The 23,551-nt window shown below is 36.6% G+C and overlaps 3 protein-coding genes across 4 annotated transcripts; 1 reads left to right on the top strand and 2 right to left on the bottom strand.

The window, feature by feature from the left end:
• Positions 1 to 4,355: 4,355 nt before the first annotated feature.
• Positions 4,356 to 8,806, bottom strand: LOC149042860 (uncharacterized). Of its 2 annotated transcripts, XM_089212080.1 has the most exons (7): positions 8,612 to 8,806; positions 7,736 to 7,995; positions 7,292 to 7,406; positions 6,989 to 7,111; positions 6,839 to 6,875; positions 5,839 to 5,986; positions 4,356 to 5,023 (listed from the first exon to the last, which is right to left on the bottom strand). In XM_089212080.1, exons 1-7 carry the CDS (start codon positions 8,691 to 8,693, stop codon positions 4,505 to 4,507), a joined length of 1,284 nt encoding a protein of 427 aa, XP_089068206.1. In that variant the 5' UTR covers positions 8,694 to 8,806; the 3' UTR covers positions 4,356 to 4,504. The 2 variants fall into 2 exon arrangements, with proteins under 2 accessions (XP_089068206.1, XP_089068205.1); XM_089212079.1 differs by having other exon boundaries at positions 6,989 to 7,406.
• A 2,455-nt stretch (positions 8,807 to 11,261) lies between these two features.
• LOC113685323 (putative skeletal organic matrix protein 5) lies at positions 11,262 to 13,376 on the top strand. Its single transcript, XM_089213657.1, has 4 exons — positions 11,262 to 11,343; positions 12,212 to 12,248; positions 12,562 to 12,697; positions 12,858 to 13,376. Exons 1-4 carry the CDS (start codon positions 11,262 to 11,264, stop codon positions 13,374 to 13,376), a joined length of 774 nt encoding a protein of 257 aa, XP_089069783.1.
• A 1,446-nt stretch (positions 13,377 to 14,822) lies between these two features.
• LOC113685401 (uncharacterized) lies at positions 14,823 to 21,271 on the bottom strand. The gene is made up of 7 exons (XM_089213656.1): positions 21,184 to 21,271; positions 18,815 to 19,065; positions 17,304 to 17,418; positions 17,053 to 17,184; positions 16,828 to 16,861; positions 15,998 to 16,145; positions 14,823 to 15,481 (listed from the first exon to the last, which is right to left on the bottom strand). The coding sequence occupies exons 1-7, from the start codon at positions 21,269 to 21,271 to the stop codon at positions 14,963 to 14,965; spliced, it is 1,287 nt and encodes a 428-aa protein (XP_089069782.1). The 3' UTR covers positions 14,823 to 14,962.
• Positions 21,272 to 23,551: the final 2,280 nt, after the last annotated feature.

Below are 23,551 nucleotides of genomic sequence, written 5' to 3'. Positions count from 1 at the left end.
ACTTTGTTACACGAAAATAATAATTAAAAATATCATCCACCCTGCTGAATAGTTGTTAAAATAAGTCTTCATCTATTGATATACGTCGCAAAAGTCAATCTGATTCACTTCTAAGGAATTTTGCAGAGGGACTCATGAATTTTTTTACCTTATGTTTTTTAACAGTTTGAATGATAGTTTCAACGGAAAGAAACAAATTCCAATCTGTTAATATCTAATTGTATCTATTCAAATTGTGTTACCTATTCAAAGATTGTTTTCATAAATTCCTATTGTGGAGATGAATATATCAAAACAAGTCGAAAATGAAAGGATTTGAAAACGTAGTGAACTTTTTTTTCCTTCCATTGTGTTCTCTTTTTACTTGAGTTTTAAAGAATCGGATGACTCGAAAATGAAATTGTGACTTAAATTGTCACCTGGCTTTGTAAAACGTCTGCTAAGTTAAAGTTGTTTGAAAATAGTGTCGAGTTAAGTTTTCACAGCTTCTCATTGAAACACTTTTCTAGTAATAGTCCTCATGAAACAATAAGCTGATGAGTCAAGATTGCAGGGATACAAATGATCTAAACTTGCAAATAACATAAGCACATTGTTTACCGGAATTGATGGGCAAGATAAATATTTGGATTTTATCAAATGTTAATATTAACCCGTGAAGAATACTCTATAACAGGACCCCCAATCCCAAAAAATGACCGAATTCATTTTTCCTGGGACTTTCTAAGGGCCAAATTGTTAGCAATGTCTGCTTTGTTGAGTTTAACGTACGGCTTTGCCTTCCTATTCTCCACTTTGATTCCAAAAGCCAGCAGTGCTTCAGGTATGTTGCACATCCTTGCGTTCCGTCTATCATACGACATAAATTGACTTCTCAAAGCAAAAACGAAACTATATGAGTTGATAAAAACAAACAGTCCTCTAAGCATTCCGTTGACGTGATGGATTAGCTGTCGAGGTTTCAGTCAAATAGGAAAACGTGCAATTAACCAGATATTAACATTGTGTCCTCCCGAATCATCGGATACCTAAAAGGAAATGCAGAGATATCCGCTGACCACAATTTTTGGTTTTCATGGTCATTAGAACGCTTGTGTAGACAATGAATGCAAAAACAATGCGACATTCGATTCTTTTTGACTCTGATGATGACTTCCGCTCTGGTTGTCGAAATGTGAGTCACCACTACCGACAACAGTCCTGCTCAGGACTACACTCACCCGGACGATCAAACTACACTATTACATGTTACCCTCGGGTTCAAAACATTTACTGTATAACAAAATTTGCGGCAGTATTGCATGACTCAGCCGGATTGTGCTTTTCAGGTTCAATGAAAACAAAGTTTATCAATTGAGGGTTGGAAATCTTAGTTTTCCTGTTTATTGCCACCTTAGTGGGACTGATCTTGGACCATACGGAGCTGGCGGCTGGACCCTGGTCATGAAGTTTGACGGCTCAAAGGTGATGTGACTAACATTGAAATTCGTTATTGAGAGAGTGGTTAGCTCTTAATTGTGCACTAAGTTGTGTGAAAAGGTAAGGTTATGTCTTTTCCCGCAATCTCCTAGATAGCTCTTGTTGCACATTAAAGACGTGGTTTCTTGATGATCAGATATTAGGGAACCTTTCACTGCGGCTCCAACCTTTGGAGGAACAATCAAACTTTTAACTCCGCTAGAGGACAGACATGTTTTGACACCGAAGAGACGAAATTACCAACTTACCGGGGAATGCCTTTCACCAAAATTTTTCTCGGCATAAAAATTGGCCAACGGCAGATATTTATTCCTGTCGAGAACTCACTATATTCATTGATTGCTGACGGAAAATATTGACGCACCTCATTGGGTCGCAACACTTGGAAATCGCTAATCGGGACACAAGCCTCTTTGCAACGGAAATGTAACAAGGAGGGATTCAATGTGGTGACTTCAGTGGCGCATTCTAAAGCAAGAATTGGTGTCATTGCTAACGAACAAACTAACTGCAACAGCTGCGATTCCAGAACTGGTTTGGTACTGGAGGATTTCCTGATGACTCTAACACCTGCGGAAACATTGCTCAAGATAGATTACGTGCAGTTAACGGGAACAAGAGAATTAAGGCCATGGGATACTACTTGATCTAGTGATGGATTGTTGTGATAATTTGAAAAAAATGTTTTTGATGTGTGTGCTTCTTTTTTATCTTTTATGTACGTGTGACGCAAAAGTTATAGAAATTCTCAAAAAGAACCGTTACTATTTGAACTGCTAGCCGCCAAATACCAAGGTTCCAAATAATGTACACTTTATTCTTCCTGTTATTTATCTCTGCACAAGTTCAAATCTATTCGAAATCTAGTAGAAATATATATATTTCTGTCAGAAAGATTGTCAGGATAATCAAGCACATAAAGTAACGTATACATACCCGTTGGTGTCTCAAATTCCGCGACTAGTAGTCATTTAATTTTGTCTTACTAATAACAGATTGTTATGTCACTTCATAATAATTATGACGATAATTTCAGTAATTTCGTGTCATAGCGAAATACTATTGAAATTTTCCAAGGTATTTAGAGCTGTTACGGCGCCAAAATATGACAAAACTCAATAAAGAACCCAAAATAAGAAAAACTAAAACATGAGCGACGTAAAATGTGTTAACTTCTCTAGCGCTAAAAAAACACAAACCGCAATAGAATTCTGTGAGTAGAGCTAAACTGCTTAGTCAGATGTTTCAAAATAAAAATGCACATTGACTTGAATTCAAGAAAATGATCGGTGAAAACGGGCCAGGGGGGACAGAGTGCAATAGTTTCCGAGAAATAGAAAATCTTGGGGGTTGGAGTTGCTCCTATCTTTCCTTTAGGTATACAGTGAACGAGCGACAGAGGTAACACGTTTCCCGTTTCCCATGTACCAGTTTGCATATTTAGTTGTAATAAAAAAACTTGAGATTGCATTTAATAAAACAAAAAAGGAAGAGAAGAAACGGTTACGTTCATATCTTAACCGAAGCCATGACGCGTGATTTTTGTTGAAAATTTAATTCAAGTCGTAAAGGAAGGGTAATTTGACGCAGAAAACTAAATTTGTTTGCAATTTCAGTGGTGAACACAAAAATAGGCTTTATTCGTTAATGTACATCATTTCTTCGATTTATAGGAATTCAAATCCTCCAAAAGATGTGACCGGTTTCCAACTCTATCTCTCTTCTCTTTCTGAGTCCGATCAGCTTTCCAATGAAGAGGTTTAGCAAAAACTAAAGTTGTAAGAGGACCACTGCTAACAGGAGGGTCGGTAGATAACATGTGTGCATGAGTGGAAATTTTATGCTGGCCACATCAAATTCATCTAACTTTTTTCAAGTTGACTCAATGTTCTACTAATATGGACATTGGTGAATGCATTGTCGTAGGAACCCAATGTTCCCTACCAGAAAGCCGCAACAAGAAAACCTGACATGCGCTGAAGTGTAAACTCTTTTTACTACATCAACAAAGATTCACTGAAATCAAATGCATAAATCTGCTGAATAAAGCAAAGTAATAACCGAATCACAAAGGATAAGAAAGCTAAACAAAAACCGATCGATACTTACAAGTTTTTTGTGCCTTGTTCCACTAATAACAAATGAAATCTTGCTCGACAAACTTAGTAGAAGCTAAAGCTTAAACTCAAAACAGACCATCTCGAAAACTTGATATCTTATCGTGACTGCAAAAACATGTAACCAGCAGTACAGGTCGTAAATAACTCACTGAAGTGTCTACTTGACTGTCTGCGTTCTAATCAGGTTTTAGTCATTACAATTGTATTTCCTCACATTTAACTATAATAAATAAAAGAAGCTGTTTTATTTATGTTATATTTGTTTCATCTATTCATTTATTTAACTGAATTGTTTTATTCATTGCAACACACATTTGAAACTTACTAAACACCACACTTTCACAATTTAGTGAAACTGCTTTAGCGGGAAATGCAACCTCACGTCACTAAAAACAATACTTCCCTGTCTAAAGGATTAGACTAGACATCGAAAGTGCCTCGTCTGCCTTTTATTAGTTGTGACCCTGGTATTGAGTTGAGTTAGAAGGAAAACCCCAGAAACGCACAGATGGGGTGGTCGGGGATGGCTTTACACCGTGACATTTATTCAATAGAGCTGAAACGTAGTTCTTACGGTGTTCGTTTCCTAAAAAGCCAGCAAACTGGCATTACGGTTTTAAAAGCCCTTCGCCTCATGCTTCGCTAAATTTGCTCACAAATCTTCTACATCTGAAGACTAACTAAAATGCCAAATTCGTTTCAAATTGGCATTTGTCCTCCTATTGGATTCTTTTGAACGAGGGAGAACTGGAGACTGAAAATGAATGACCAAGTGAGCAACAGTGCTCTGTGATTCTCCGACATACAATACTACCTGTCTATCGTTTTCTTCTGTATTAGTAAAGCATGAAGGGCTACCTCTCATAGGCTATCTGTAAAGAATAATGTCACATTGCTGACGAATTTTATTGAACCAAAATATATCCCATTGTTTTGAGATGTTTGTCGCCATTATCTCCTCCATGCCTGACTTCGTTCCCACACGTGTTAGAATTGTCGTGTGCTCCACCAGCTCCGAATCCAATTCTTGAGTCACAGGATCCGCAATTGTCCTCATTGTTACCAAGGATACCAACTCTAGTTCTGGAAAGTCCGAAGCTTGCACCAAACACATTAAAGCCCTCTTTGTTACAATTATGCTGTAAAGATGCCTGTGAGCCTACAAGTTTCTTCCACTTGTCACGGCCCAGCATAATATTGCGATACTGACCGTCAGCGACAAGTGCATGGAGAGAGTTCGATGGCCTATCGATGGAAATGAAATTCAGTTGCGTGTTAATCTTCATACCAAGACAGATCTTGGAAAATGGGGTGCTCCAGTAGGTGGGTAGCTTGGTTTCAAGAGTATCAAACCCAGTTGTGCCGTCGTGGGCATTGAAGCTTTCGTTATTACTCCACAACTGGCTATCATAGTGAAACGTCATCTGCCGAGAAAATATAGCCTCGCGTGAGATTGTCGTTCGGAACATGTTATTCCTGAACTAGGTGAAAAACAAAACTGAATTCAACCTAACAATCATGCATTAACTTGCTCAAGTATTTCAATCTTTCTAAATACAGACGTGAAAGGTAATACTCAAAGGGTCATGGTATTGTCTAAATATCAGGAAGCTCATGTCAGAATAATTAGTCGTATCGAAGAAGTTTCGTTTCGCATTTATCGCGCAATCTAATTATCTGACTTCCGATGGTGATACCTGTTACGTTGAACACTTCTAGCATTATTTCAATTTATTGGAGTAAAATTTTCGTGTAGACCAGAATTTGAAGAAAGCTTGAAAGCACATCTAGTTCCGACAGCACTAACAACAATAGCAGTTTAGAAACGCTGAGTTGCATCGAAGAATTTAAAGTCTGTTTTACGCAATTCCTTAATTGGGCACGATGTAATGAAACACTATTTCTTCTAATGAGCTATAGGACAGTATGTGTGCAGATAAACGGTAGATTAAGTATATGGCAGTATGCACGTAGGAATGGAGGTTTGACCAGTACATCACAACCATGTGGAAGCTTATTTTGCCCGCTTGAGTCCGTAAGTATCCGTCTTACAAGAAATAGTATATATCACGAATCTAAATTACGATAGCGTAACGTTCTTTGCTCAATACTCTCAATGAAAATCAATGGATTTGACTACTAGTTAATAATTTTATCGTTATCTATGATACTTTGTCATAATTTAATGACTTTTAGTACTTTTTGTGATGTTTAGTTGGCTTGTATCGCCAGATTTTACCTTTGTGCCGTCGGTTTTCATAACTAGAGTCCACCCTCCTCCATTGCATTCTCCATTTTCGCCCAGGCCATTGTTGTCCATGTGACAATACACTGGGATCATCTCAGATCCAATGTTCAGTAAATAGTCTCTATTTCCATTCGATGAGCTATTAATTAAGGTAAATTGCAATCACAGGTTTTAAGTTACCTAAATCCAGGTCAATGGGGTTAAGTTTTTTAATAATGTGTACCGCTGCAATGTTCATTCGTGTCACTAATCCCACCCCCTATGTGAGTCACTCAAAGTAACGTGGAGAAGAGTATAGCTCGTCGTGCCAACCGTGTCACATTTCTACCAGTACAAATTGTCACTACAAAGGGAGCAGAAATGCTTCTTCTTATCAAACATTTTTTTTGCCAGTCAAGAATGTAATAGTTTTCAAGAAGCTATTTCTCTAAGATCTTACGAGCCATTATGGTCGATCCCATGTCACTCTCTCAGTAAATTTTTTTTTCAAAGAAATCTCTTGTTTAATTTCTGATTTGACTGAATACTCTTCTTTTATTTTTAGTTTTTACTCAGACTCAAATTTATCATCGTTTCTCAAAAAAAAATTATGTTGAAACACAAATGATTGAAACTTTTCTACATCACTTACAAACTACTGAAAAACCTTAAACTAGAAATTAGCAGTGCAGCATGGCTGGTCGTAAATAAAAGGATGGTCAAGTACCAGCCTTAATCTAATGGAAACCATTTGAATGCTTTTGCATCTCCATTTTTTCTAAAAGAAAATTCATTTCTATTCGCTCACGCATCACTTTCTCAAAGTACACCGAATGGCTTCGATTGGACTCGATAGGGATACCCAGTTTAATTTTAATTTATCAATGATCTTAAGCCTTTGTCATCTTTTCTCTCGCTCGGTTCAGTTACAGAAAGCATTGACACAATATTCAATTTTTAAATGATATTACGACGATGTACTGATACAAATTGTGGCGAGTGGAGTACTTACCGATTGCTGTCGTGAATTTTCTTACATGAGGATAGTGCTGCAGGGAAAACATGACATTGAAAAATGTGAAATGAAGAAAGCGGCAAAGATTCTTTTTTAAAAACCCAGAAGACCTAACATACACTCCCTTATCTTTACAGAGACACCCACCTTCACAGCTGCTTCCGTTTCCATGATATCCAGGTCTACAGGTACAGTTGTACGAACCAGCCGTGTTTATACACTCTGCATTAGCGTCGCAACTGTGTGTTCCCGAAAAACACTCATCAATTTCTGAAAAGAGAGGAAATTCATAACTTTTTCTGGGTGTAGCCATGCATTGTTGCCTCATTTCGTAGGCCCGAGTGAAACCGACTAGTCTTACTTTAGACATTCTGATCCGGTTACAAAATAAACTCGTTGCATTATCAAAATTTACCGGTGATTCAAACTTTAAAAAAAAACGTTTCTTACCATTTTCACAAGTCTGGCCCGTAAATCCTCTTGGACACAAGCAACGATATCCGAACTTCGTGAAACCAGTTTGACAGGTAGCTTTATTACTGCAAGGGTTACTGGCACAAGCATTCTGACCAATACAAAAGCAGTATTCAAAAAAGAACTTAAAAAAAGACTCATTTCCAACATTTCTGCCGATCAAAAAACAGTTCCTCCTGTTTAATACTACGGTAGAACGAATCTTTATTCAGGGGGTAACCCAGTTAATTACTGACTCACTTCCTCACTCCAGGCTCGTCTGTTACTGCTGTTGTAAAATTGCCTCTACTAAACAAACAGGTGCATGCCTAACACAGATTTTGTTAAACTTTTGAACAGACCTATAGATAATTGAATGACGAGCTTTCTAACAAGTTTCAGCGAGTGGTATAAGTATTATTGAATTCTATCATGTTATACCTCAGCTGCGCAGTAGACATAGTCCGGGTCATCCAAAAAATCGTTCTCGTGTCCTTCGTGAGTAGCATTATTTAGTTCACATTTCAATTTTTCATTGATAATCCTTGTCTTTGTATTATAACTGAAACAGTTGTTCTCCATAAAGCATAATGCTGCACAGAATTGTTTGTCTTTGACTTCAGCGGCGCGTATCACAAAGTTAATCAAACGTTTCCCGTCGAACAGTCTGGTAGTACTGAAAACCAAATCCCGACAATTTTCTGGAAAGACGGAATACATTTATGTTTAAAGGAACGGCCGAACGTTTTTCTTGTGTACAATTCTGAATTTTTTGTTTGCGTAAACAAAATAACAATAATGATAAAAAAAAAAAAAATTTTGTTGGTTTCTCCCTGATATCCTCGATAAAGTTATCAATTGTTAATAGAGTTTCTCTACATTGGCTTTGGCCCTTACACGCAAATACTAATACTCACGCTCGCATAAACCGCAATTGTTAATCTTTAAAAAAACATTTTTGTACCGAAATTTATTTTTAGAAAAGTTCCTAAGCCTTCTGCTGGCCTAAGATCGTAATAGTCGTTATATAAATAAAATGATACCTTCTACATTTTTGATATCAAAGAGGATTGAGTTTACTCCCAATTTTTTACTGGTCTTATCCATATTTTAACCTTAATGTCATGTAACAACATTTCCTACTGGCCCAAGATCGCAATAGTCGTTAAAATGATGCTTTCTGCCTTTTTGACATCAAAGATGATTGATTTTACTCCTACTTTCTACTGTTCTCAACCATATTTTGATCTTAATGTCATGTAGCAACATTCCCTACAGATTTTATGATGTAAGGCATAGGAAAAAATGGATTCTAACCTGTAGCGCATGTTGTTAATGGGATCAAATGCAACCAAACGAGGAACTGGATACTTGCATAGTGGACGAAATTAAAAGCCATTTTTGTTAGCAAGAAATGTAAAACCTTAAAGCTGACCAACCCTTCATGAGCGAATATGAATTGAAAGATCTATTGTTTTCACTTTTATAAACTTTCACAGTATGGGTTTTACTAGCTTTGTTGCAGGAAAATGATAATTAAAAATATCATCTACCCTACTGACTAGTAGTTAAAATAAGTCTTCATCTATTGATATACGTCGCAAAAGTCAATCTGATTCACTTCTAAGGAATTTTACAAAGGGACTCATGGATTTTTTACCTTGTGTCTCTAGACAGTTTGCATGGTATTTTTAACGGAAAGAAGCAAATTCCATTCTGTAAATATCTGGTTGTATGTATTCAAATGGTGTTACCTATTCAAAGATTGTTTTCATAAATTCCTATTGTGGAGATGAATATATCAAAACAAGTCGAAAATGAAAGGATTTGAAAACGTAGTGAACTTTTTTTTCTTTTCGATATGTTCTCTTTTTACTAAATATTTGAGTTTTAAAGAATCGGATGACTCGATAATGAAATTGTGACTTAAATTATCACCTGGTCTCGTAAAACGTCTGCTAGGTTAAAGTTGTTTGAAAATAGTGTAGGGTTAAGTTTTCACAGCTTCTTATTGAAACACTTTTGTCGTAATAGTCCTCATGGAACAATAAGCTGATGAGTCAAGATTGCAGGGGTACATCATATGGTTTAAACTTGCAAATAACATAAGCACGTTGTTTACCGGAATTGATGGGCAAGATTAATGTTTGGATTTCATCAAATGTTAATCTTAACCCGTGAAGAATACTCTATAACAGGACCCCCAATTCCAAAACATAACCGAGTACATTTTTCCTGGGACTTTCTAAGGGCCAAATTGTTAGCAATGTCTACTTTGTTGAGTTTAACGTACGGCTTTGTCTTCCTAATCTCCGCTTTGATTCCAAAAGCCAGCAGTGCTTCAGGTATGTTGCACATCCTTGCATTCCATCTATCATACGACATAAATTGACATCCCAAAGCAAAAGCGAAATTATATGAGTTGATAAAAACAAACAATCCTCTAAGAATTCCGTTGCCGTAATGGATTAACTGTCGAGGTTTCACTCAAATAGGAAAACGTGCAATGAAGCACAGTTGTTGAGACTATTGTAACGTAAACACCTTTACTATTTACACCTTGGTTCCGAGTTTTATCTCCTCGAGTTACAGTACATGGGCAAAGTCTAGGCAGGCTACACATCGAAAATAAAAAAAATCAGGATCCGTAACTTATGGTAACAGACCAGTGGCGTGGCTAGAATGACAATAATCAAATCTTTACCATTAAAATTATCTGTTGATTGCTTTGATTGCTTGTTTTGATCTCCTTTGTAAAAAAAATGCTAAAGCGTGCTAGAAAAAATAATTCTCAGGTCTAACTGATATTTTAAGACGAGAACGCATTATAAGTACGGCAAAATTGTGAGGGAATTATAATTCAACTAAGACCCGCAATTTCTATGTAATGTTACCATCAGAATAAAAGCATCAGACACTCTTAAAGTGTCCTAAGATGATGGAAATATGTACGTTTAGTTTAAGCTTGTGTATAATTCCAATATATTGTAATGCTAAGGGAAAAAAACTTGTTAAACAGAGAGCTCTGACTTTTTTTATCTTTGATTAATTTGTGAAATAGTTTTAACAACTAATAAGCGAAAATTTGTCTAAGGTGACTGTCGCAACTTGGAGTTCAGAAGCAGTTACACGTTCAAAGGCAAACGCCTGATTAACCACGTGATTAAGCATCAGTTATAATTTTTTGTCTCGTGGTGAAGCTGGGAGGCAAAGGTGTGAATTAAATGATATGTCACATGTAGAGTATGATGGTGATCTGGAGAGCAGCCCTAATTATACTTATTACGGAGCTCAGGTTAGAATCCCTGAAAACTTGTATATAATTATTATATAATGAATGATAAAATAATATAAACAATAATAATAATAAAAGTAAAAACGATGATAATATTTTATATTGCGCTAAAAACTATCTACATATTCGAGAGCGCTTTACCTTACAATGAGTTTGTAGTTTACAGTTGTTTCTGAAAATAGTCAGGCTGCTACTGGCTCTGATTGATAAGGGTAACGATTTCCATGAGGCTGGAGCAGCATAGGCGAAGTGTAGATAAGTTGACCCTTGGAATGAACAGAAGAGATGTGTTGACGAGATAAAGACATTTAAGCGCTTTTTCCTTGCGCACCATACACAATTTTCTTTGCTTTAGTTGATATTTTAAAGGCTTTCAAACTAATTTTTGTCAGATAATGCGGGCAATCCCATATGAGCTCCATAGGAAAATCATGACTGTTCGGGTGGTTAAATCACAAGACAGCATTCACGTTTCACATCATCATGTCCTCACGCTGCGCTAGCTAAATAGTACCATTGTTTCCTTTTTTTGTTGTTTGTTTTTTTTTCCACGAGTGAATTATCTGTTACTGAGTTAGTATCCCCAATAATGGATACCTTAAAGCAAAATGTAAAGATATCCGCTGACCAGCATTTTTGGTTTTCATGGTCATTAGAACGCTTGTGTAAACAATGAATGCAAAAACAATGCGACGTGTCAAACTGGTTTTACTGACAGAGGATATCACTGCATGTGCATTCCGGGTTTTCGGGGGTAAGACTGCAAAATTTGCGGTAAGTGTAAAAATAAGGAAAAATACCTCCTTTCAGGACGTGTCCGGATCGATATAAGTTAGTTATCGTTTGTCCTTAAGGTAAAAGATAGAGCTTGCACTTAATATTCTATATAAGGTGCTACATTTCTTCGTTGTAAAAGGTTCCACGCTTCGAAAGCAACAGTTGTTGCTTTTTCTTTCTTTTGCTCGTAGTAAGTCCCTAAAATCGAAGTTGGAAATAAAAGTTAGTAGACTACCCAAAACAATTAGCGACAAAACTATCAAGTAATAACATATGATAGATGAAAAATTAATTTAAAATGAGGAATAAAGAAAATAACCAAAAAAAAACTAGTAAAGTAAATAGAAAAAAGATCATCAACCATATCATATTATCATGATAATTATAACAGATATCTGTTCCATGAACAATGGCTAATTTCACAGTTCCCCGTAATTTATTAGGCTTCAAAAATAAAACAGGAAGTTCAAAAACGATAGAATGAGTCGTTCTCAAAGTTGTTAATCATCTTGCCACTGCGACCTCTTAGAAAGTCTCAAATATATGATCAAAAGAATTTCTTACTTCTGAGGAATGAGATTGGTTGGTTTTCATTTGCTTTGTCTAGTGGATTATATGTTCCTTCATTAGTAACAATGCTAACTGTAAGGAAGAAAGAGGGAAGGTAAAAATGCAGTATTCACTGTGCGTAGGCTTCAATCCAAGAATTGATCAGTGCTTACTTACCGTCGAGATAACAACTACTGCTTGAAGTCAGGATGTTCCTCGTCAAAGCGCTTTATCCTTACATGTCTAGTAATCCATTTTTTAGCATTCAACTATTATTGTATTTTTTTTTTCTGCAGAATTTGCATCGTGCAAGGAAATTTATAACTTGAATCTGTAAGTGGGTTTACGAAGCATAATTTTTGTACCTACATTAAAAAAAAACACTTCGGCACTTTTTTCACTTTTGATTCTGAGGAAAATCCATAGATACAGATCTACCTATAGAATCGAAGTTTAGTCGGATAGAAATGTTATTTTGAGTCAATCCATTATATTGGGGTAACTGAAATTCCGCCAAAATTAACAAATTGATAAATTTTCGTCCATACCTTTTGTTTTCAAGTTATACTATTCGAAAAATAATAAACAAACAACATAACAAAATTTGCCGTAGTATTGCATGACTCAGCCAGATCGTGCTTTTCAGGTTCAATGAAAACAAAGCTTATCAATTGAGGGTAGGAAATCTTAGTTTTCTTGTATATTGCCACCTCAGTGGGACTAATCTTGGACCATGCGGAGCTGGTGGCTGGACCCTGGTCATGAAGATTGACGGCTCAAAGGTAATGTGACTAACATTGAAATTCTTTATTGAGTGAATGGTTAGCTCTTAGTTGTACACTACGTTGTGTGAAAAGGTAAGGTTATGTCTTTTCCGGCAATCTCCTAGATAGCTCTTGTTACACAATAAATACGTCGGGTTTCTTGATGATCAAATATTAGGGAACTTTTCCCTGGGGCTCCAACCTTTGGATGAACAATCAAACTTTTAACTCTGCTGGAGGACAGACAGGTTTTGACGACGAAGAGACGAAATTACCAACCTACTGGGGAATGCCTTTCACCAAAATTTGTCTCGGAATGAAAATTGGCCACCAGCAGAAGTTTATTCCAGTCGAGAAGGAGGCCAACTCATTATACTCCTTGATTTCTGACGGAAAATATCGACGCACCTCATTGGGTCGCAACACTTGGAAATCGCTAATCGGGACACAAGCCTCTTTGCAACGGGAATGTAACAAAGAGGGGTTCAATGTGATGACTTCAGTGGCGCATTCTAAAGCAAGAATTGGTGTCATTGCTAACGAACAAAATAACTGCAACAGCTGCGATTCCAGAATTGGTTTTGGAACTGGAGGATTTCCTGATGACTCTAACACCTGTGGAAACATTGCTCAAGATGGATTACGTGCAGATAACGAGAACAAGAGAATTAAGGCCGTGGGATACATCTTGATCTAGTGATGGATTGTTGTAATCTGAAATTTTTTTGTGTGTGCGTGCGTGCTTATTTTTTATCTTTTATGCATGTGTGACGCAAAAGTTATCGAAATTCTCAAAAAAAGCTGTTATTATTGAAATTTGAGCTGTTACGGCGCCTAAATATGGTAAAATTCAACAAAAACTTAAAATGAGAAAAACTAAAACATATCCTACGTAAAATGTATTAACTTTTCTAACGCTTGAGTAGAGCCAAACTGCTAAATCAGATGTTTCAAAATAATCGGTGAAAACGGGCTAGGGGGACAGAGTGCAATAGTTTCCGAGAAACAGAAAATTTCGGGGGTTGGAGCTGCTCCTATGCTGTATTTAGCTATGCAGTGAACGAGTGACAGAGGTGACACGTTTCCATGTACCAGTTTGCAAATTTAGTTGTGATAAAAACTCGGGACTACATTTAATAAAACAAAAAAGGAGGAGAAGAAACGGTTACGTTCATATCTTAACCGAGGCCATGATGCGTGATTTTTGTTGACCATTTATTTAAAGTAGTAAAGGAAGGGCTAATTTGACGCGGAAAAACTCAATTTGTTTGCAATTTCAGTGATGAACACAGAAATAGGCTTCGATTCATTCAAGTACATCATTTCTTCATAGCAATTCAAATCCTCCAAAAGATGTGACCTGTTTCCAATTCAACCTCTCCTCTCTTTCGAATCCGATTAGGTTTCCAGTGAAGAGGTTTAGCAAAAACTAAAGTTGTAAGAGGACCACTGCTAACAGGAGGGTCGGTATAAATTACACATGTGCGTGAGTAGAAATTTCATGCTGACCACATCAAATTCATCTGACTTTTTTTCCAGTTGACTCAATATTCAACTAAAATGGACACAAGTGAATGCATTGTATTTCCTAACATTTAACTATAATGAAAAAAAAAGAAGCTGCTTTATTTATGTCATATTTGTTTTATCTATTTGCTTATTTAACTGAATTGTTTTATTTATTGCAACACACATTTGAAACTTACTTAACAACACACTTGCACAATTAACTGAAAGTATTTTAGCGGGAAATGCAACCTCACGTTGCTAAAAAACATTACTTCGCTATATTCTGGATTAAAGACTAGACATCGGAAGTGCCTCCTCTTGCCTTTTATTTGTTGTAACCCTGGTATTGAGTTGAGTTAGAAGGAAAACCCCAGAAACGCACAGATGGGGTGGTCGGGGATGGCTTTTTCGTTACATTTATTCAATATGGCTGAAATGTAGTTCTTGCGATGTTCGTTTCCTAAAAGCCATTATGGTTTTAAAGACCCTTCGTCTCATGCTTCGCTAAACTTGGTCAGAAATCTATTACATCTTAAGACTCAATAAAATGCCAAAGTCGTTTCAAAGTGGTATTTGTCCTCCTATTGGATTCTTTTGAACGAGGGAGAACTGGAGACTAAAAATGATTGACCGAGTATTTGCTGAGCAACATCGCTGTGTGATTATCCGACATACAATACTACCTGTCTATCGTTTCCTTCTGTATCAGTAAAGCATAAAAGCCTACCTCTCATAGGCTATCTGTAAAGAATAACGTCACATTGCTGACGAATTTTATTGCACCAAAATATATCCCATTGTTTTGAGATGTTTGTCTCCATTATCTCCTCCATACCTGACTTCGTTCCCACACGTGTTAGAATTGTCGTGTGCTCCACCGGCTCCGAATCCAATTCTTGAGTCACAGTATTTGCAATCGTCCTCATTGTTACCAAGGATACCAATTCTAGTTCTGGAATGCCCGTAGTCTGTACCAAACACATTAAAGCCGTCTTTGTTACAATTATGCTGTAAAGATGCCTGTGAGCCTACAAGTTTCTTCCACTTGTCACGGCCCAGCAAAATATTGCGATACTGACCGTCAGCGACAAGTGCATGGAGAGAGTTCGATGGCCTATCGATGGAAATGAAATTCAGTTGCGTGTTAATCTTCATACCAAGACAGATCTTGGAAAATGGGGTGCTCCAGTAGGTGGGCAGCTTAGTTTCAAGAGTATCAAACCCAGTTGTGCCGTCGTGGGCATTGAAGCTTTCGTTATTACTCCACAACTGGCTATCGTAGTGAAACGTCATCTGCCGAGAAAATATAGCCTCGCGTGAGATTGTCGTTCGGAACAGATTATTCCCGAACTGAGTGAAGAACAAAACTGGATTCAACCTATCTATCATGCATCAACTTGCTCAAGTATTTCAATCTTTCTAAATACAGACGTGAAGGGTACTACTCAAAGGGTCATGGTATTGTCTAAATATCAGGAAGCTCATGTGAAATAATTACATCCATCGAAGAAGTTTCGTTTCGCATTTATCGCGCAGTAAAATTTTCTGACTTCCAACGGTAATACCTGTTCCGTTGAACACTCCTAGCATTATTTCAATTAATTGAATTAAATTTTCATGTAGACTAGAATTTGAAAGCTTGAAAGCGCGATAGCGTGAGGTTCTTTGCTCAATAATTATTCTCAATGAAAATCATTGGTTTTGACTATTCGCTTGTACTTTTATCGTCATTTATGGTACTTTGTTATAATTTACATGACGTCTAATACTTTTTATGATGTGTAGTTGGCTTGTTTCGCTAGATTTTACCTTTGTGCCGTCGGTTTTCATAACTAGAGTCCACCCTCCTCCCTCGCATTCTCCATTTTCGCCCAGGCCGTTGTTATCCATGTGACAATACACTGGGATCATCTCAGATCCAATGTTCAGTAAGTAGTCTCTATTTCCATTAAGTGAGCTATCAATAAAGGTAAATTGTAATCGCAGTTTTAAAGTTACCTAAATCCTTGTCAATGGGTTTAATTTCTTAAATAAAGTGTACTGCTGCAACGTTCATTTGTGCCTACTCCCAACCCCTACGTGAGTCACTCAAAGTAACATGGAGTAGAGTATAGCTCGTCGTGCCAACCGTGTCACATTTCTACCAATAAAAGTTGTCACTGCAAAGGGAGCAGGAAATGTTTTTTCTTATCAAACAATTTTTTTGCCAGACTAGAATGTAATAGTTTTCAAGCGGCTGTTTCTCTAAGATCTTACGATCCATCATGGTTGATCACATCTCTCTCGGTAATTTTTTTTTTTTTTAAGAAATCTTTCGTTTGGCTTCTGATTTAACAGAATACTCTTTTCTCATTTTTAGTTCTTACATGGACTCAAATTTATCATCTTTCCTCAGAAAAATTTGTGTTGAAACAAATAATTTAAACTTTTCTGCATCACTTAAAAACTACTGAAAAACCTTACACTGGAAATCAGCAGTGCGACCAAAATTGATCGTGAAGATCTTTGAGGGAGAATCTTTTAACAGGTGTAAAATGCGTAACTATCTACAGGCGACGTAAAATTGTATCTAAAAAATGCATAATCGAATTGAATGAAATCATTTAGAAAGTTCTTGAGTAAAATTGCCTGATACTTACATGTTATAGTCATAGATTTCCTTGCAGGTGGACACTGAAACATAGAGGAGAATACTGATAATCTGCATAGGATGAATTCGTAATAATGGGAAATTTCGCCTTTTGTAAAGTTAAGTGAGATTTTGTAACCAATTCCTTTCTTCAAATTCTGCATTAACATATTTGAAAGAGTTCACTTGCCAGTTGTTGTTATTATCATTATGTAAGACACGTTTTAAAACCTACCTAACTTGACGCTGCAATTCCATCCGTCTCCTTCATATCCTTGTTTACAAGTACAGCTGTATGAACCTTTGGTGTTGATGCAATCTGAAACATCACTGCAAGAATATGTTCCTATGTCGCATTCATCAATGTCTAAAATACACCAGAAGAAGAAGGTTATTCAGGTGTAGCCACTAAAATGAGGCTTAAATGGGTAGCTTGAATTGGTGCTCAGAATAACACCTTAGAATAACAAAGAGACCACAGTTTACCTTCTTCGCAGTCCTCTCCATGGAAACCTTCGCTGCATAGACATCGATATCCTCTATGGGTGAAACCTGTTTGACACGTTGCATCGTTCATACATCGATTGCTTAAGCAAGCATCCTGGTAGGTGGAGAGGAAAGGTGTTGTAATTAAAATTAAGATAACAAGGCAAGCCATAAGCCTTGTTTACCTTGATGTAAGTATCGCATATGCAAGTGCCAATGGTATAGTTCACTTGAAATGGGTAATAGTGACATAATTTGACTCGATGGTTATATACAGACTTGTGATCAATCAACTATTTTCGCTCGTGCGCGATAAACACATCACGTAACCAAATATTCCCCAGCTAAAGCTGGGGAAATCTGAGGATATCAACCAAGCGATATTTGCCAATTCTTGAACCATATGTCCATTACGATGAGTCCTCGTTTAAAATTTAAAACAGAACGAGAGAGCGTTTTTTGGTAGTTACAGGAGAAAATAAATTGTTTTTCTTTTGTTGATAAAGTCGAATCAGAGAACACTCAAAAGAAAACACGCAGCGAAAAGTAAGCTGTTTCCTGTTTGCTGCTTTTTACACGTGCGTTGAAAATATTTAAAGGATAATAGACACAATGGCCTCTATTTTGCGCGAAAATATGCTCTTATATTTGTCCTTGGACATAATCTGTTCCTCGAAGCTCACAGTTTTCCTCGAGCTTTGCTCTCGAGAAACTTTTAGCATTTCAGAACAGATAATAGGGAGTTTGAGAAACAACGACGGCGACGCCGTGGATAGCATTGGTTAAAAAACGAACTTAGATTTTACCTACAATTCTCTCAGTACTCTAAAGTCATTTAGTTTGTTTCCATCTGTCAAACTTATCTTAAAATTGAGTATGGAAAACAGTGTTAAATTAGAAATGTCGTTCACGTTCTCCAGACAACGCAAAATTTGGTCATCTCGCCTTGCGATTTTGAAGAGGATGCAAAAGAAATGTACAGAGATTTATAACACACGTGCAAAGCCATTGCTCTGCTCATGAAACCTTTTATTAGGAGACGTTCCCGTTGCCGCTGCCGTCGTGGTTTTTTTAAACTTCCTTACTTCGTGTACAAGTGTCCGTGCATGTTTTCGCGCAAAATAGATGTTATTTATGTATTTTAGATACTGTTCACATTATGTAGCTATTAGGCGTTAAAGCGACACACGCTTTTCATGAGAATATTTCAAGAATGCTGAGCTGTCATCTCAAAAAGTAGAATTTAAGGGAAGTTACGAATAAACCCAAAATAAAATTTAGCTGATGAAATATTTCTGTTTGTCTAAGATGAAGTAATCATCGAGCAGCTTAAGCCGGTTTGATTATTACAACACCCCTGCAGGTGTTGATAATTCTGCTGGACAGGACGGCGCTCTCTGGCCGGTTGCCCGCAGCCCGACCTTGAAGTATCCCTGAAATGCTAATATCCATTGAACTATATTTATCAGGTGACAATCCTATTTTGTCATCCTTTCAAACTGAACATTTACCATAGCTCCACGGTAAACAGAGTTCGAGTCTTGTTCCAGATCCCATTCGTTCCCTTCATATGTAGAATTGTTCAATTCACACTGTTTTACTCCATTATTGCCTTCCACGAAGTTGTAACTAACACAGTTTGCTTCCAAGTAACATAATAACTCACAGCTATCCTGAGCCGAGATGCCAGAGACTTGAATCACGTTGTTAATAAGACGTCGACCATGTAGCACCGTGTTGAACTCGAGTTGACGACAGTTTGCTGAAAGAGTATCTCCTTAATTCAGTGTTACAGAAATGCTCTTTACAAAAGTGATGAAATGATATGGAAAGGGGGGGGGGGGGGGTTAGTGTTGGGGTCGGGGGTCGGAGGTATTGTCAAGATATAATTTACCTAATCTCACAATAAGGCTCTCTCTAATTAAAAAAAATAAAATCTGAAAATTACAGGGGGAAAATTCAGTTTAAAAAGTAAGGATAGCTCTCAAGTTGAATATTTTGTCAAACACTACGTTTTCCACGCTAATTTTTTTTCCTGTTTTTGTAGACAATATTTCATGCAATATTTTTACCCTTTAACAAAAAGCTTCAATGACTAATAGTCCATTTTACAGTTGTGAGCTTGGGCTAAGGGTGACCTTTTTATAATACAAACATTGCTGCTTTTCAAATGCAAATTATTTTGTTATCGTGCTAACTAGATACTGGTCTCTATCACAACAAGCCACCTTCAGCCTCACTCCATATCAAAGGCTTGGCAACTAAGCACACAGCTGTAAAATGGCCTATTATTGAACGGTTTGAGTTCCAAATGTTTGGATTTCTGTATAGTTACGAAAACACAGAGCGCCCCTATCGTTTCTCAAAATCAATTTCTGTGTCGCTGAATGTAGTTTACATCAACATTCCTTTTTACCAAGGTGTACAAAAAATATGAAATAGTGTGCAAAAACCATTTCTATCTCCGAATGAATTCCTTTGAGCAATACCCTCAGTTGTTCAATTCCAGTTCATGAATGCGAAAAGTGTTTAGAATCGAAAGGATTTTCATTACAAAAGAGCCTTCAGTTATCAACTTTCTTGACCTGAGCGGTCGGTTTTTAAAATTCATTTTTTCTTATTTTTGCGTAAAAACATTTTTGAACGCTTAATAAATAAAATTAAAAAAATTACAAAGTATGAAAGTGAATTCATCACTTTTTTTTCAGTGGGGAAAGCTTCAAATTCTTTAAAAAAAAAGATATATATATTCACTTTGGAATAGTGAATGGAATGCATTTTGAGCTTAACTATGGCGCAAATGTTCACATACGACAAAACAATAAAAAATTACTCTCATCGTTCTTCAGAGAAAGTTGGTTTGAAAGGAGAAAGGGGGTTGCTATGAGTAAAGAAAACCTTGCCCTATTGCAGACAATTTCCATGACACAATGTTAAGTTTTTTTCCTCTTTTTTCTTTTTCCAATAATGAAAGCTTAGGAACAAGACAGTCTGAATAGCGCAATAATCATTTCACCCTACACCTTGCCACTAATATATTGCAATGTATTGTTTTGGCTAATAGGTGTCTATGAGGGTCGACTTTACCTAAATTTGAACGTGTCAAGGTATAATTTACCTCATCTCACAATAAGGCTCTCTCTCTGATTAAAAAAAATTCTGAAAACTACTGGGGATTCAGTTTAAAAGGAAGGATAACTATCAAGTTGAATATTTTGTCTAACACTATGTTTTCTGCACGTTTTTTTTTTTGTCTCCGTTTTTATCGGCAATATCTCACGCAATATTTTTACCCTTAAACATAAAGTTTCGATGACCTACTATTAAACAGTCTGAGTTCCAAATGTTCTGATTTCTGTTTAGTTACGCAAACAAAGAGCGCCCCTATCATTTCTCAAAATCAATTTCTGTGTCACTGAATGTAGTTTACATCAAAATTGCTTATTATCGAGGTGTACTATATACATGAATCTCTCAAAATAGTGTGCAACAACAACCATTTCCACCCCGAACGAATTCCTCTGAGTAGTACCCTTATTACGTGAACAAGATGATCAATTCCAGTTCATGAATGCGAAAAGAGTTTAGAAGCGAAAGGGTTTTCATTGCAAAAGAGCCTTCAGTTATCGACTTTCTTGACCTGAGCGGTCGGCTTTTAAAATTAATTTTTTCTTATTATTGCGCGAAAACATTTTGGAACGGCTAAGAAATAAAATGAAAAATAGCAAAGTATGAAAATGAATTCAAAATTTTTTTTTGTTGGAAAAGCCGAACATTAAAAAAAAAAGTTATATATTCACTTTGAAATAGAGATGCATTTTGAGCTTAGTTACGGCGCAAAATTTCACATTTGCGATTAAACAATAAAAAAATGACTAACCTTGTTCTTCAGAGAAAGTTGGTTTGAAAAGGAGAAAAGAGATTGCTATGAATAAAGAAAACCTTGCCTTGTTGCAGACAATTTCCATAGCGCACTGTTACGTTTTATTTTCCAATGATCAAAGCTTAGGAACAAGACTGTCTGAAATTAGCGCAGTAACTGATTTCACACTTCAACTTGCCACTAATATATTGCAATATGTAATTTGTGATAATCGGTATTGACATAAATTAATATTTTGCCGACACGGAACAGAGAACTGGGTGCGAGCGTAGTACGCGGAGGCTCATGGGTAGTATGTTTGTAAGGAGAGATCGTTGAGAAACTTGTGGCATTCTACGGTCAGCCTTGCCACTAGCACTTTCCCATAAGGTTTATTTTTATTGTGTAATTAGCCTGATATGATTTGTTTTCTTTATTCTCTTCATTGTTTATAGATCAACCTTAAAACCCCAAAGGTGGCGCCACTGCAGTTGGTCGGGGGTACACGGTCCCTATTTTCCTAACAAGAGGTTTTTGGGGTTTACGTGTCCGGCTTTGGCGCATGTAGGACGTTACTTGATGTATCTCTTATCCACTTTGTTGTAAATTCATTGTCACAATTAAATTCTATCTTGGGCCTGGCTGACCAACGCGCCCATGCCTCAACCTTTGAGTGTGTTCGGTTGTGTAGTGAAGGCAAAATATATTGTTTTCGCTAATAGGTGTCTGTAACTGGCAACTTTAACTCAATTTGAATTTGCATGCCAAGTTATAATTTACCTCATCTTACAATAAGGCTCCTTCTAATTAAAAAAAATAAATCATGAAAATTACAAGATTGGATTCAGTTTTAAATTATTAAACAGTCTGAGTTCCAAATGCTTGGGTTGCTGTATAGTTACGCAACCAAAAGCACTCCTATCATTTCTAAAAATCAATCTCTGTGTCACTGAATCTAGTTTATATCAACGTTGCTTTTTATCAAAGGCATAGTTTACAAAATATATGAATTTCTAAAAATAGTGTGCAACAACCATTTCTACCGCTCAGCGAATTCCCTCGAGCAGTACCCTTATTAAGTGAACAAGTTGTTCAATTACAGTTCGAGGTTATGAAAAGCGTTCATAGGAGAAAGAGTTTTCATTGCAAAAGAGCCTTTCGTTATCGACTTTCTTTATCTGAGCGGTCGGTTTTTAAAATTAATTTTTTCTTATTATTGCGCGAAAACATTTTTGAACGCTTAAGAAATAAAATGAAAAAATAACAAATTATGAAAGTGAATTCAATCCTTTTTTTAAGTGGGGAGAGCTAAATATTCTTCAAAAAAAAAGATACATATTCACTTTGGGATGGTGATGCATTTTGAGCTTAATTATAGCGCAAATTTTCACATATGCGACAAACCAATAATGACTAACCTTGTTCTTCAGAGAAAGGTTGTTTGAAAAGGACAAAGGAGGTTGCTACGAATAAAGAAAAAACCTTGCCCTATTGCAAACAATTTCCATGATGCACTGTTAAGTTTTTTCTTTTCCTTTTTTTGTTTTTTCCGATGATGAAACCCTACGAACAAGTCTCTGAAATTAGCGCAATAATCATTTCTCACCACAACTTCCCACTAATTGTGTTGCATTATATTGTTTTGACGAATAGGTGTCTGCAAGAGGCAACTTTATTCCAAACAAATAGGTGGCTTTGAATGGTTAGTAGAAGAAGTCGCCCGGAATTATGCCTTGTAGTTATTGGCTCCCGATGCAGAACGTGGAAAGTCTTTTAAAAAGGCTTGTCAACACCCACAGTCAGTTTCTGAAGGGTTCAATTGAGTGTTTGCTGCAACGAACATATTAACAAGGATATTCCTAGAGAGGTAAATATTTTGCAGCAGATGCTAAGGAATTATTAATAGTATTTAATTGGTTGAAAGTGTGTTCTATCAGAATACAAAACACGGAACTCAGAGAGAGCAGTTCAGTGCTTGACATAGGATAATTTTCAAATGAAGATAAGTTAATATTTATCTTTCATTTAACAGGCTAGGCTAGCTGAGAGATCTCTAAAATTTTATTGACCAAGACAAATTGTAATTCGACCAACTTTGAATTGTAAGCAAAATTTGCAGTCTCCGTTACGACTGAAACAATAGAGCGGGTTGGATGAACAGGTAGATGGAACAGAGTAATTTCACGTAGAATATCATTTCGTTGCCAAGCAGAAGGGTAATGAAAAGGTCGTAAAATAATTAATCAGGGGATTTTGTTCGATGTAAGACTTAATTCTCCGAGGTATAATTATAAGAAAAGAATAAAAAGCTGTAAGAAAAATTGGTATTGCGATTGAGAACGGAAGGTTTGACGCACAATGATCGAACAAAGTGATGTTGCTTCGA

This window comes from Pocillopora damicornis, chromosome 7, assembly GCF_964200805.1.
Source record: "Pocillopora damicornis chromosome 7, jaPocDami1.2, whole genome shotgun sequence".
Taxonomy (NCBI): domain Eukaryota; kingdom Metazoa; phylum Cnidaria; class Anthozoa; order Scleractinia; family Pocilloporidae; genus Pocillopora; species Pocillopora damicornis.
The sequence above is the reverse complement of the archived record's forward strand: the minus strand, read 5'-3'. Positions and strand labels throughout refer to the sequence as shown.